The sequence below is a fragment of the Mauremys mutica genome, chromosome 2, assembly GCF_020497125.1.
Source record: "Mauremys mutica isolate MM-2020 ecotype Southern chromosome 2, ASM2049712v1, whole genome shotgun sequence".
In the NCBI taxonomy this organism is placed as follows: Eukaryota; Metazoa; Chordata; order Testudines; family Geoemydidae; genus Mauremys; species Mauremys mutica.
Genome location: NC_059073.1, coordinates 247,490,037 through 247,503,172, shown reverse-complemented (window position 1 = coordinate 247,503,172; position 13,136 = coordinate 247,490,037). Strand labels below are relative to the sequence as shown.

Here is a 13,136-nt window from a genome sequence, read left to right as displayed (position 1 = left end):
GGCTTTGTCTTCCTACACTTAAATGGGAGAAACAGAAAGAAAGACAGACAGAAAGACAAAGATGCAAATTCTTGCACTTATTCATTACTAACCTCCAGCAACTGAACCCAGGGCAAATCTGTAGGCCGATTCTGCTATTTGGATGAGAATAGGGCGAGAAACATCACCTGGAGCTTTCTGCAAGGGTAGGAATTGGGGAGGGGTTGGGACAATGAGAAGAGTAAAAAAGAAAAAATTAGATTACCATTTCACAGATATGTGTAGAGTGAAATCAATGTCAGATACTGCTAGGTAATCCCAGTGGTATGTTAGGGAAAAAAACCTAAAAAATAATTGAAAATTGCAGTTCCATTTTCTGTGTTATTGCAAAAATGTAACCTGTTATGACTGGAATGGAAAAGACAAGAGCACTGGGCATTCCCAACACAATTAGATATCCCCAAAGTCAAACAGTGACCAAAATGCTTTATAAATAAAGCACTGGCAGACAAATCACCATTTTCTACACCTGGAAACAATTCTACTTTGAAATTCCTGCGTGTGTTAGTATTCAAACACTGATTGGATTTACATTTAAGAAATGTTCCATGTTCAGAATTGCTTTCTAGTAGCAGAAAGGAATTCAGAGACAGTGGTAATCCTTACACTCTCCTTTCCCACCATTACCTTCTCTAATAAGATTGGTGGATGCTCTAGGGAATAGGACAATATGGAAGTTTTAATTTCACTACTGAAATCGTCATTTTTTTCTTATTTTATCGGCTTTTTTTAATGCACTGTTATATACTTCAGTGATCTACAGAAAATAGCTTGAATTGCCTAAAAATAAATTAAATGTAGCACAGTTTACTGCCAGGTAACTGAAATTCTTTCACTCCAAGCATCAAGTAGAATCAGTGGTTCTCAACCTTTCCTGACTATTGTACCCCTTGTAGGAGTCTGATTTGTCTTGTGTACCCCCAAGTTTTACCTCACTTAAAAACTATTTGCTTACAAAATGAGACATAAAAATACAAAACTGTCACAGCACACTATTACTGAAAAATTGCTTATGTTCTCATTTTGACCATATAATTATAAAATAAATCAATTGGAATATAAATACTGTACTTACATTTCAGTGTATAGTATACAGAGCAATATAAACAAGTCATTGTCTGAATTAAATTTTAGTTTGCATTGACTTTGCTAGTGCTTTTTTGCAGCCTGCTGTAAAACTAGGCAAATCTCTAGATGAGTTTATGTACCCCTGGAAGACCATTAAGTACCCCTCAGCATACATGTACCCCTGGTTGAGAACCACTGAAGTAGATGACAGTAAAATAAAAGTTGGATGAGGGAAGTGAAGAGGTACAACTGACAACCAGAAGGGGGGCTGATTTAAAACAGGCTTCTTGGGCATTTCCTATCTTCTTAAAAACAGCATAACGCAGAACAAAAACCACTTGAACAAACATCTGACCCCTATGCAGAAAATTTGAGCGAATGCATGAGGCAGATCTTTCCATCACTGCAGTTCTAGCTGTTCTACTGCTACCTACTGTAGCTTACACTAATTAATACATAGTACAACACAATCACTTCTTAGCTCCCTTGCAAGACTTCTAGGAAGAGATGGTCGGCTTTTGGGAGTCAGCTAATTAGAATTCATCATGTCACACTCAATACTTAGGCATTGCTCAAAAAACGCGGATACTGCACTGGAGTAGTGAGGGGCGCACACACATGCGCACATACACACACACACACACGGAGGCCTGGCTGAAGGCCTATTAGTCCTAAAAATGTAGCCTGCATCAATTCATTGTGGTCAAACTGGCGTCTCTGCACAGACCCAAAGCTCAGAACAAAAAAAATTTAGTCTCGCAAGATACAAAGCTTGGTTTGCCTTAAAATATGTTTTTCTAAGACTATCTACACCCAAGACTGCATCAGTTTTAAGGAAGTTGGAAAGACCCACAAAAACGTGATTACAAACTAAAATTCAAGACGCCTATGAGATTAAAAAAAGGAGTTCCCCAGTTTCTTTTTTGCCTTACATAATGACAAAAGATCATTTTCTGATAAACCATAGTACAGTCCCACGTCTTACATTTTTTTCCCCATATAGATTATGAATCCTTCCACACAGCAGAGAGTCTTAGTTTTTAAACGATGATGGCCCACTAAATGAAATTAGGTCTCAATTCAATATTCGCAGAATGTAAAGCAAAGCAGACAGACCATGTGCTGAAGACTTGAACACATATCTCTTTAGAACAAGGACTGCCACTTTCATTTAGCACGCTGGATGCCAGAACTGACATCCATACTAAATCAGAAAGTCATCTTTCCTCATTAAAAACTACTTTGAGAGAGATAATCAGGGAGGGTTAAACTGCTTTAGTAAATGAGCATACATCTTCTTTTTGTAAGTGGTTAGATGACACTTTTACACTTTTGTTTTATCCTTACAATCAAATCTATCGCACTTCGTCTCCTTAAATGGCAAGAGTAAAAAACTAGCAACTGTTTTGGGGAGAAGGGGGAGGAGGGAGAGGGGATGTTTAAAGTGAAGATTCCAACAATACCCCCTGTTCTTTATGTTAAGAAGTGCAAAAGAAACAAAACATGGCTAACTCAGACAACAAGAGAGGAGCTGGGCATTGGGAGGGAGGAAGGAATAAAAGGATGGTAAAAGCATCATTACAGTTTCTTTTCTTACCTGTCTCTGAGCCTCAGCCAGATTGTAGGGCAGTGTTCCCTCTTCCAGAGGAGCAATTCTTTCAATGTCAGCTAGTGTCATGCGTCTGTGGAGATCAAGCAAACACTAAACTGAAATTTACATTAAACAGAGGGTTTTCAAACAACTATAAGTTACCTTTACTTCTAGGCACTGTGCTAGAATATCACTCCCCCACTTCCCACTGTTTTAAAAAAAAGAGCAGTAAGAGAGATCATTTCTACTTACCCCCGTGGCTCATATAAATCTGCTAACTGAAACAAGATGTCAACTTCCATTGGTGTAACCTGACCAAATTTCTGAGCTGCCAGAACAAACTCCTCTACAAGAGAATAAAAATATATGAGAGAGGAAAACTAATCAAACCAAAACAGAACACCCCAAGTATCCCAAAGTCACCATTCATTTTAGTATTAAACCAAGACACTGCAAAAAGTTCTCCCACCACAAAGTAAATTTATGTTTTAAATACTACATCCAGCATGGAAATAAGAGTAGCTTTCTGGTTTTCAAAGTCAGTGCTATCAGCAGGATTTAAGATATCTGACATACGGTATCAATCAGTTGTGGGTCAGAGGGGAAAAAACAACAACAAATCCAAACACCCCATGAACAAAAACGAGGAACTTTTCATGTATATGTCCCAGTAGGCCACATTAATGAAGCTTTGGTGTTGCAGAGGGAATTCTCTATAAAAGTGATTAGATAGAGCAGATAACATCTTGTTCCAAGCTTGTAGATCAGCTTACTATGCCGCCAGTACAAGTTTATGGAATTCTTCAACTACCCTTGAAGGTCAGTTTTAATAGACTGCCAATTTGGCAGGAGTCCTAGGAAGTTTTTGAAGACTTTGAATATCTTTACATTCTCTCCTCACCAGCTCCCTTCCCCCACAGCCATCTTCAGTTTCCTAGGACTTTCTCCTTGGCAGTAACAAAATGGAAAACCCGGAGGGTGGACTAAACAGGAGCATGAATGGTTGAACAATACACCGCAAAGAGCTGAAAACAAAGGCACAAGTTTGTGTGTTTGTTTGCTTTAAAAGCATATGGATGAGTGTCCTCCCCCAAGCCAATACTTCATGAAAACTTCCTGACTGCACAATCAGAACATTTCTACTAACCTTTAGTCACTTCCACATCTTTTCTATTTCCAGCCAGAGTACTGTAGATCTTCCTAATGAGCTCCATGTTGTTAAGGAGAGAATTAAATCCATTAAAATAGGAAAAGCTGACCTGATGGGAAGTGGTACCTCCAGCAGCCTGGAACAGAGAGAGTAAAAAGAGGGAAGGAGAGGAGCTATTTTAAATGCTTTGCAACACTTTAGGATCAAGAAAATCTTTGAATAAAGCTTCGAAACAACAGTAGTTTATAACAATGACAGTAGCAAGGGATTTTTTTTAAATGCAAAATAAATAGCCATATGAAAGAGTCTTATGTTACTGAAACTAATCATAACCAGAATGTAAGACTCACCCCACCCCTAGAAGCCTAAACAAATACATATGCAGGATTATAACAACATGACCAGCAGTAATTTACAGAGTTCAAGTTTCAATACTGTTTCAGTTGGACATATTTTATAAGTTGGTTTATTTCTTCTATTGAGAAAATCTTAAAACTTATAGATGCACAGAAAAACTTTATCAAAACACATTTTAAAAATGGTTTACCCAAACATTTCAATTCACACTGTGTTAGTTAAATACAATAAGTACAATCAATACAACATAATTTAAGTACAGTATTCATAACCTAGCACATTTCTGACCACTGAAAACGAGATATGACATGGGGGGGGGGTGAGAGAAAAAGACACACATGAAAGCCATTGTTAGGCTGGATATACAGAGGCATCTCTCTCTACGTGGCCCTGAAGAGACCTCACACACAATAGTAGATTCACATCTAGGCACTACCACAAAGACATGGGCCAAATGAGCCCAAAATTAAGATATTCAGCACAAGGCTGGAATCACTGACCAACGGAAGGGGTGGAAAGTGTGAAGTATGATGCATTTAAAATCTGAATGGAAAAGTATTTGGGGGAAAATATATCATAGGGAATAAACCCAAACTGCCACAGAATAGACTGGATGAACAAACAGAAGTCTGATCTAATTTCTATTCATTCTACAATATGGTATGAAAAGCTCTTTCAACAGTTTCTAGTGACAATTACCAGCTTTCACTGATCCAGATACTATACACAATTGTGAGCTATTAGTGGAACTTTAAACTAACAAAACAAACATTTCAGGAATGATTGCTCAGACAGGGGGCAATGGCCTTTTAGAATAGAGTACAATTTGCCATGATAGAACAATACTTTGGTATGACACAGCCCAAGGTTTTCAACCACTCATAATTTGCTTTGGCTTTTGTGTGAGGAATTGATAGTAGGATCTATGAAGAGATACAGGCTGAGATGAGAGTCTAAGTTTGTGTATGTAGACAATTATGTATCAAGTGATGGTCACAGGGTGCAAACAGAATAATAAATTTGGGAAAGGGACTGTCTCTGTGTATGCACAATGAGGCCCTGATCTCTAAGGGTATGTCTACACTACCCGCCGGATCAGCAGGCAGCGATTGATCCAGCGGGGATTGATTTATCACGTCTAGTCTAGACACAATAAATCCACCCCCGAGCACTCTCCTGTCGACTCCTGTACTCCACCTTGGCGAGAGGCGCAGGAAGAGTCGACGGGGGAGTGGCAGCAGTTTACTCACCGCAGTGAAGACACCACGGTAAGTCTATCTAAGTACATCAACTTCAGCTACATTATTCACATAGCTGAAGTTGCTTAACTTAGATCGATTCCCCCCCCTACTCCCCAAAGTGTAGACCAGGCCTACGGCAGTGCAAGTAAGGAATGCACAACTTACCGCTACTAGACATTCTTCTACAAATGGTGTCAACATGTGTGGCCGGATAGTGACCATAATGTCTCTGAAGTCAATGGCAGTGACTCTTCCAGCTTGAGCATTGTCTCGCTGCACAAATGCTTGTTTTGCATGTTCCAACTGTATCTCCTGAAAATGCATTAAAACAAAGTTATATTTTGCTTTAGCTATATTTCCTGAACATGTATGTTAAAGTTAAAATCCACAGCATACCTGATGCTCTACAAAAGAGAGTTACATGTCATCCTCCCCTCGCATAGGGACAGAGTTCTGCATTTATTATTGTTCAACCTTCTTTATGCACAACAAATAAGGTCTCCACTAATATTTTCTACATCTCAAAAACAAGACCAGAGCTCCTTTTCCCTCTCTGGGCTTGTCTATGCAAGGAAGAGCCCAGAATAGCTAGTGGAATAGCTATAAGTGCAAATAACTATTCTGCACTAACTTCCTGTGCAGACACACTTAGCATGGAACAAAAGTGTCCACACAAGAGTAACTGCAGAATTGGGGCTTTAAATTCACACCTTAGCTTATTTCTCACTAGCTTCCCTTTAGGTTCTGCAATTCATTTAACAGAGAAATGTGAGCAAGAGTTTCAAAAAACCAGTACATGTGTGCTCCCATTTATGTATTTCAATGTAACCAAAGGTGTCACATCCGAGAGCACTGATCAGTTGACTGTAAGTTTCATAGTAGGTAAATCAAATCTTTGTAAAATTATACTTATGTTCAGCTCCCACAAATGATCTCTGCAAAGAGGAGAATGTGAGTATTTCTTCATAAGGCATCTTTATTTATTTATTTTTAAACAGAAGGTAGCTTATTTGTCAAATGCTGTAGTGGAAAAGGTTTTGTAAAATCAAACTAGAAGCCTAGTTTACAATGCTTTGCATAACCACACCTTTGTTATTATTTCCACTGCTACCAAACCACGATCACCTTTCAAGATATCAGCATTAATAGTAGATGGATATCAATCATTTGATTTACCTGATAGCAACACTCAATGTTTTCACAGTTTGATTCAAATGTACTCGGGAAGTAGGGAGAGAGATACATGACAAATAATCACTCCAAAAATTACAAAATTACATCTTCTCCTACAGTCATCTACAACCTGTTCCTAGCAGCAGGCAGATTATTTTCCCTCCATTCGGTGTAAAACTGGGGGGTTTTATGACTAAGCTACACCAACAAAATCCAAACTTAGCATAGGACAAGTTACAGATTGGGGCAATGTCAAAGATTTTCAATTGGTTTTGTAGTAAGTCTTAAACATAGTGACAGTGAAGACACAAACAGGTAGACTTGCCTGTTTAGGATTAATCCCTTTTAATGGGAAGAGGAAAAAAATGCAGACATTCTAGCAGTTACTACAATGTTATCGCTTCCAGCTTCATATCTTATTAAAATGTCTTTTCCCTGGAAGGATATTGCTTATTTCTAAGCCACATCTTAAATGAATTAGTGTGGAGTGTTTTCCTAGATACTGAACTTGTCTTGAAATGAGACAGATGCACTTTGCTATTATCGCCACTACTCACATTTTTAAAAAAGATTCTAAAAAGTCAAGTTAAACTGAGACCTTGTACTAATCAAAATTCACTATTATGCTGCTTTTAATGGTGCAATGATGCAATTAAATAATAAGTAGAGGAAATCAGTATTTGTCTCATAGGCAACGCCCGCATTCAGTGGGATAAAGAATAGGAAATAAACGGCAAATACAATATTTGTGCCACCTTCCAAATCAACTTCTTAAATCCTGGCCTCATGGGCTTCTTAAACAATTTTAATTTAATTTCTAATCAACATCTTGAGAATTTGTAGCTTGTCTCCAAGTTATGCTGAAGCAAGATAATATGTTAGGCAGAAAAATGAGCACTGCTAAATGTTTCAATACTCTAATTCACCCACTAAATTATTCAGAAATTTCTGGTTCTAATGAGAAATGCTTATGGAGGTTACAATATTTTAGCCATAAAATTTAAGTTACAATTCCAGGTCGGTCACATTTCCTTTACGCTACAGCCCCCTGTGGGGAGGCAGGGGAGGAGATGCTATAATTCAGCAACAACATTCACTCTGGCCATGTCAGTTCTCGCTTCAGCCTGGCTGTGACTGTAATTTCATTTATTATAACAAATGTTGAAGCAAGCAGTTTGGGAAGGCTTTAGGTGGGAAGAGTGCAAGAAAACAAAGTTTGTCAGCTTGAGGCAGGCAGCAACTTGGGAGTTTGCCTGCACGGAGCTCTGATGATGAACTGGACATAAAAATTCTTGTACCCCTGTTGATCACCACTGAAGACATGAACATGCTCATTTTTTTGTATCCATTGCAGTAACACAATGAACCTGTGGATCATATGGACCATAACACACACACCTCCTACACATGCACTCACACGTCCAATTTGTGAGTAGTTGCTCAGCAAACCCATCCTGATCTGACGATGGGGATTCTGTGTGATCAAAGGTTTTTTCTCTGCACAATTTAGAAACTCTATGTGCAAAGAAAAACCCACGGCTGGCCTATGCCACCTGATTAGGACCTGAGTCCAAGGCCAGAAGTCTACACAGCAGTGAAACAGCCCTGCAGCCTGAGTCCCATGATCTCAAGTAAGCTGACATGGGCCAGCAGTGGGTTTTTTCTTTGCTGTATAGACATACCCTAAATGGTTTGAGCAGATTCCTAAGACTTGGAGAAAACTATCCACACACCCCCATGCTCACTGCAAGGGTTTTAACCCAGTTTTTATGGCTATGATTAATTTGAGATCGTCATTGAAGCGTCTTCTTTCACAATTAAATGGAAAGAGCAATGGTCCTCTGTCACTCACAGCCACCCAAAATGTCAGCAAAGTGAAGAGGTGGTGGAAAAGTATATTCAGGGAATGGTTACACAATAAAATTAAAGCTTTGCTACAAAAAACAGCAAAGGAAAGCCAGAATTGGTATATAAACACCATCACATAGAACATACTTGTTTAACATCAGTACATTTCATAATAATGTAAAATTCTGTGTTTAATTTAAAAGAAAAGTGTACGCAATCCAGCCATCTCAAAGCCTGAAAGTTAAGACATTTCACAGCATGACTAATTATACTTCAAAAGTATGCTCAGTAGCCACTAGCATTAGTCTGGGAGAAGTGATGGGATATCAAAAAAATAAAATAAAATAAAAAAACCCAAAATGGCACCGCTAAACACCAACTGTAAATAAACTTAATTTGCAAATAAATTTTGCTTTTTAATCAAGCTGAGAAGTGTTTCACATCTTTCATCCTAAGATTGCTTAGTTAAGCAAAATATGGGTGAAAAGCAGCTATATAAGAAAAACAAACTTAATTGCTTCTCAATGCAAAATACTTACCCACTGAACTCTCCCTAGATTAAAGTTTCTGTAATCCCTACACATACCTTAAAAAACAAGTTTATCCCTTGATGATAGGAGCCTGAATTTCAACAAGCTACAGTAACTGTTTATGTAAAATTAATTTGCACGGTTGCAGGCACCAGAGTTCTAATGAAAGGATTTCCCACCTAGAATTTCACCTCAGCTTTCCCATACAGCTCATTAAAAACATAATTCATTTTCCAGTTATGTGGAGATTTATGTTCAGGTATGACTGATATTTCCAATTGACTTGTACTCATTAGCTGCAACACAATCCTTTCCACTGTAGCAAATTGTGAGGTCCCATTTACAGGTATTATTATCTCATCAACTAGCATGCCAGAACTGACCAAAACCCTAGCTAATGCTTAAATGTGTTTGACAGACCTATACATTAGCCAACACAAAATCTGATCGATCAACTGATTTTAAACTCTGGGGCTGGGTTTGAGATTGTTGTTCTTGAAGCAGATCAGTATTTAAGCCTTGTCCAACTCATGAGGGACTGCATCTCACAGAGGAAGCTCTTTGTTTAGAGCAGTGAAACTCAGACTGAGGCTCGTGAGCCGCAAGTGGCTCTTTAATGTATCTCCTGTGGCTTTGCAGCACATATTAAAACACTGCGTGATTTAATTATTACCAATGTATATTATTAACCAATCAGGATGCCTTTACTTTGTTATTAACCAACTGTAGAATACTTGGTCAATCATTCTGCTGTGAAACTTATATAAATAAAATAGTAAATGAAACAATGAATTCACACTACTGTGGCTCTTTCTGATCATGAACTGGCTCCTGAACCACTGAGGTCTGAGCATCACTTGTTTAACAGCAAGAATAGATCTCAATTCCTCTTGCATATAAAATAAAGCTTGATTAAATATTCATCTACCTTTCTTGTGTCAGAAATGAGGATTAAATAAACTGCACTAAGAGAATATGAATATGGAAAAAGTGTGTTCTCCACAGGAATGGGAGTGGGGGGATAACAAAAAATATGAACTACTTTTAATCTTAGATTATTTCACTAAAAACCAGCAAGCAGTGCTTTATTTACAAAATAGTAGCTGCAGTACATTAAGGAACCCATCTGGTCCAAGTTAAGGGTAATATAAAAAGCATTTACACATCAAGAATGCCAAGAGGTAACTTGGCATCCGCTGTGGTATCCTGCTGCCTAAGGTCCAAGGTCTAGACGTTAGACCAAGAAGACTGACTCACATACAGAGAGAAGGTCAGGAGGAAAAGCTGAGTACCAAAGGTTAGGAAATTCAAAGCAAAATTTCTACACGTGAAGAGTAACTCAAATTTGTGCCAAGAATAGTTTCTGCCAGAGCTTCAGCATTTACAATGTAAGGCCACAATTGTGTAAGGCAAAGGATAATAATGACATCATATCTATATGAACTGGGTAACGAGATATACCAATTTACTAAAATTGCTGCAGTGTCACAATTATGTTGAAATTGAGCAGACTGTTTCAGTAAAATCCCAGGACTTCTGGTCACCTGGAGCCTCCAACAAATATGACGGCAACTTAACCAGCTACCTCACCTTCACCCCGGATGCCTCTCAGCTGTCCAGTGCACAGCCAAAGGGAAATCTTTGCCCTGCTGCACATCTGAACTGCTGCTTGAGTCATGAAGAGCAAGATCATTGGGCTGGCCACAACTCGGGTGGAAGGAGAAGAGGGAAGGACAAAACACATCTTTAAGGCCAGAAAGGTGCTAAACTGGAGGTGGAAAGAAAGGAAAATGAGCAGACAACAGGGTAAGAAAAACAGAAACAAATATCCAGGAGGAGGGACAGAATATTCATGTGAGAATAGCAATCAGTGTAGGACATGAGGCTGAAGTCCACAGGGATTTTTTAAAAAGGGGTGGAGCTCAAACGGGAAAATAAAAATGAACCATAACACATGAATAGGGCGAGAGAAAATGGCAGATTTGGAGATGTGGTCTGGAGTTTAAGGTATGGGCACCTTCTCTATACTGTGATTAAGATGAAATACAATTAAGTATTAAACACTCATTAAAAGTTTGGTTTTTGGACTGCAGGTGAGAGACAGCAATGGTCTTGACTAAAGAGCATCAGTAATAAGCCAAGCAATGGAAACACATGGGGTTATAATTTACTATGATAAAACAGATACCTACCTTTTCGTAACTGTTGTTCTTTGAGATGTGTTGCTCATGTCCATTCCATTTTAGGTGTGTTTGTGCCCACAACTATCACAGTTACTGGAGATTTCTGCCTTAGCAGTATCCGTAGGATCAGCTGTGGCACCCTCTGAAGTGGCACGCTCATGCGGCAGTATATCAGGAGCCGCTGGCTCTACACCCTCTCAGTTCCTTCTTGCTGGCAACTCCGACAGAGGAGTAGGAGGGTGGGTAATGGAGTGGACATGAGCAACACATCCTGAAGGACAACAATATAAAAGGTAAGTAACGGTTTCTTCTTCTTCAAGTGCTTGTCATGTCAATTCCATTTTAGGTGATTCACAAGTGGTATCTGTGGAGGTAGGCTAGGAGTTCACAGCTTAGCAGCCTGCAGTACTGCCCTACCAAAGCCAGCATTGTCCTGGGCCTGCTGGGTAAGCACATAGTGGGAAGTAAACGTGTGGATGTCCTGGATAGGCACTTGGGACAGACAGGCTGCCAAAGAGGCCTGCACCCTTGTAGAGTGGGCAGTGACGATCACCGGGGGCGGCACCTTTGCTTGATCATAGCAGAAGCAAATGCAGACAGTGATCCAAGAGGAAATCCTTTGAGCGGATACAGGGTGACCTTTCATCCTGTCAGCCACAGCGACGAACAATTGTGTCAACTTACGGAATGACATAGTCCTGTCGATGCAGAAGGTCAGAGCCCTCCTGACATCCAGGGCATGTAGCCTGCGCTCTTCCTGTGGCTTCAGAAAGAAGACCGGTAAGTAAATGACCTGGCTCAAATGAAACTGAAAGACTATCTTGGGAAGGAAAGGTGGGTGCGGTCTTAGCTGGATCTTGTCCTTGTAGAATGTAAGAATGGCCATACTAGGTCAGACCAAAGGTCTATCTAGCCCAGTAACCGGTCTTCAAACAGTGGCCGATGACAGGTGCCCCAGAGGGAATGAACAGAACAGGTAATCATCAAGTGATCCATACCCTGTCACCCATTCCTAGCTTCTGTCGAACAGAAGGCAGTTCCGAGGTGAGTGCCCGAATCTTGGATACCTGACGGGCCACCACCAGGAACGCACCTTCCAGGAGAGGACAAGAAGAGAGCAGGAAGTCAGAGGCTCGAAGGGGGACCCATGAGCCGCAACAGTACCAGATTCAAGTCCCACAGAGGGACGGGATTCCTGACGTGTGGGTAGAGGTGCTCCAGGCCCTTAACGAATCTGACCGTGATATCCTGAGCAAAAACCAGCCTGCCCTTGATCGGCAGGTGGAAAGCTGAGATGGCCACTAGATGGACCCTGATCAATGAGAGACACAAGCCCCGGAGCTTGAGATGCAGGAGTTAATCTAGAATGAGCTGCAACGAAGCCCACTCGGGACGGACATCATTACCTGTAATTCAGCAGCTGAAACGTTTCCATTTGGCCAGTTAAGTGGCTTTGGTGGAGGATTTCCTACTTCCCAACAGGACTCGCTGAACCTCGGCCAAGCACTGCCGCTCCTGTGCGTTTAGCCACGCACAACCAAGCCTTCAGATGTAGCGCCGCCAGGTTCAGGTGCAGAAGACTGCCGTGGTTCTGGGATCACAGGTGTGACCTGAGCTGCAGCTGGAACGGGGTTGCAACCAAGAGGTCCAGCAAAGTACTGAACCAGTGTGGGCATGGCCAAGCTGGCATTATAAGGATGACCTTTGACTTGCCCTGTTTGATCTTCATGAGGACACTGGGAAGCAATGGCACCGGAGGGAAGGCGGACATCAGAGCCCCCTACAACGGGAGCAGAAAGGCATCCGACAGGGATCCTCTGTCCATGCCCCGAATCAAGCAGAAAATGCAACATTTTCTGTTCTGCCTGGACGCAAACAAATCCACCCGGGGAGTTCCCCACCTGTGGAAGATGGAACTGAGCACCTCTGGATGAAGGGACCATTCGTGCTGAGACT

At 40.5% G+C, this 13,136-nt stretch overlaps 1 protein-coding gene across 3 annotated transcripts in view; it reads right to left on the bottom strand.

Moving 5' to 3' along the window:
* Positions 1 to 13,136, bottom strand: part of SLC25A13 (solute carrier family 25 member 13) — a 133,316-nt gene that overhangs the window by 39,579 nt on the left and 80,601 nt on the right. For all 3 annotated transcript variants that reach the window (XM_045004521.1, XM_045004522.1, XM_045004523.1), the window contains 5 exons: positions 5,612 to 5,758; positions 3,846 to 3,984; positions 2,951 to 3,044; positions 2,705 to 2,789; positions 93 to 177 (listed from right to left, as the gene is read on the bottom strand). In XM_045004521.1, the coding sequence (XP_044860456.1) occupies positions 93 to 177; positions 2,705 to 2,789; positions 2,951 to 3,044; positions 3,846 to 3,984; positions 5,612 to 5,758 (550 nt within the window). The remainder of the gene's footprint in view (positions 1 to 92; positions 178 to 2,704; positions 2,790 to 2,950; positions 3,045 to 3,845; positions 3,985 to 5,611; positions 5,759 to 13,136) is intronic.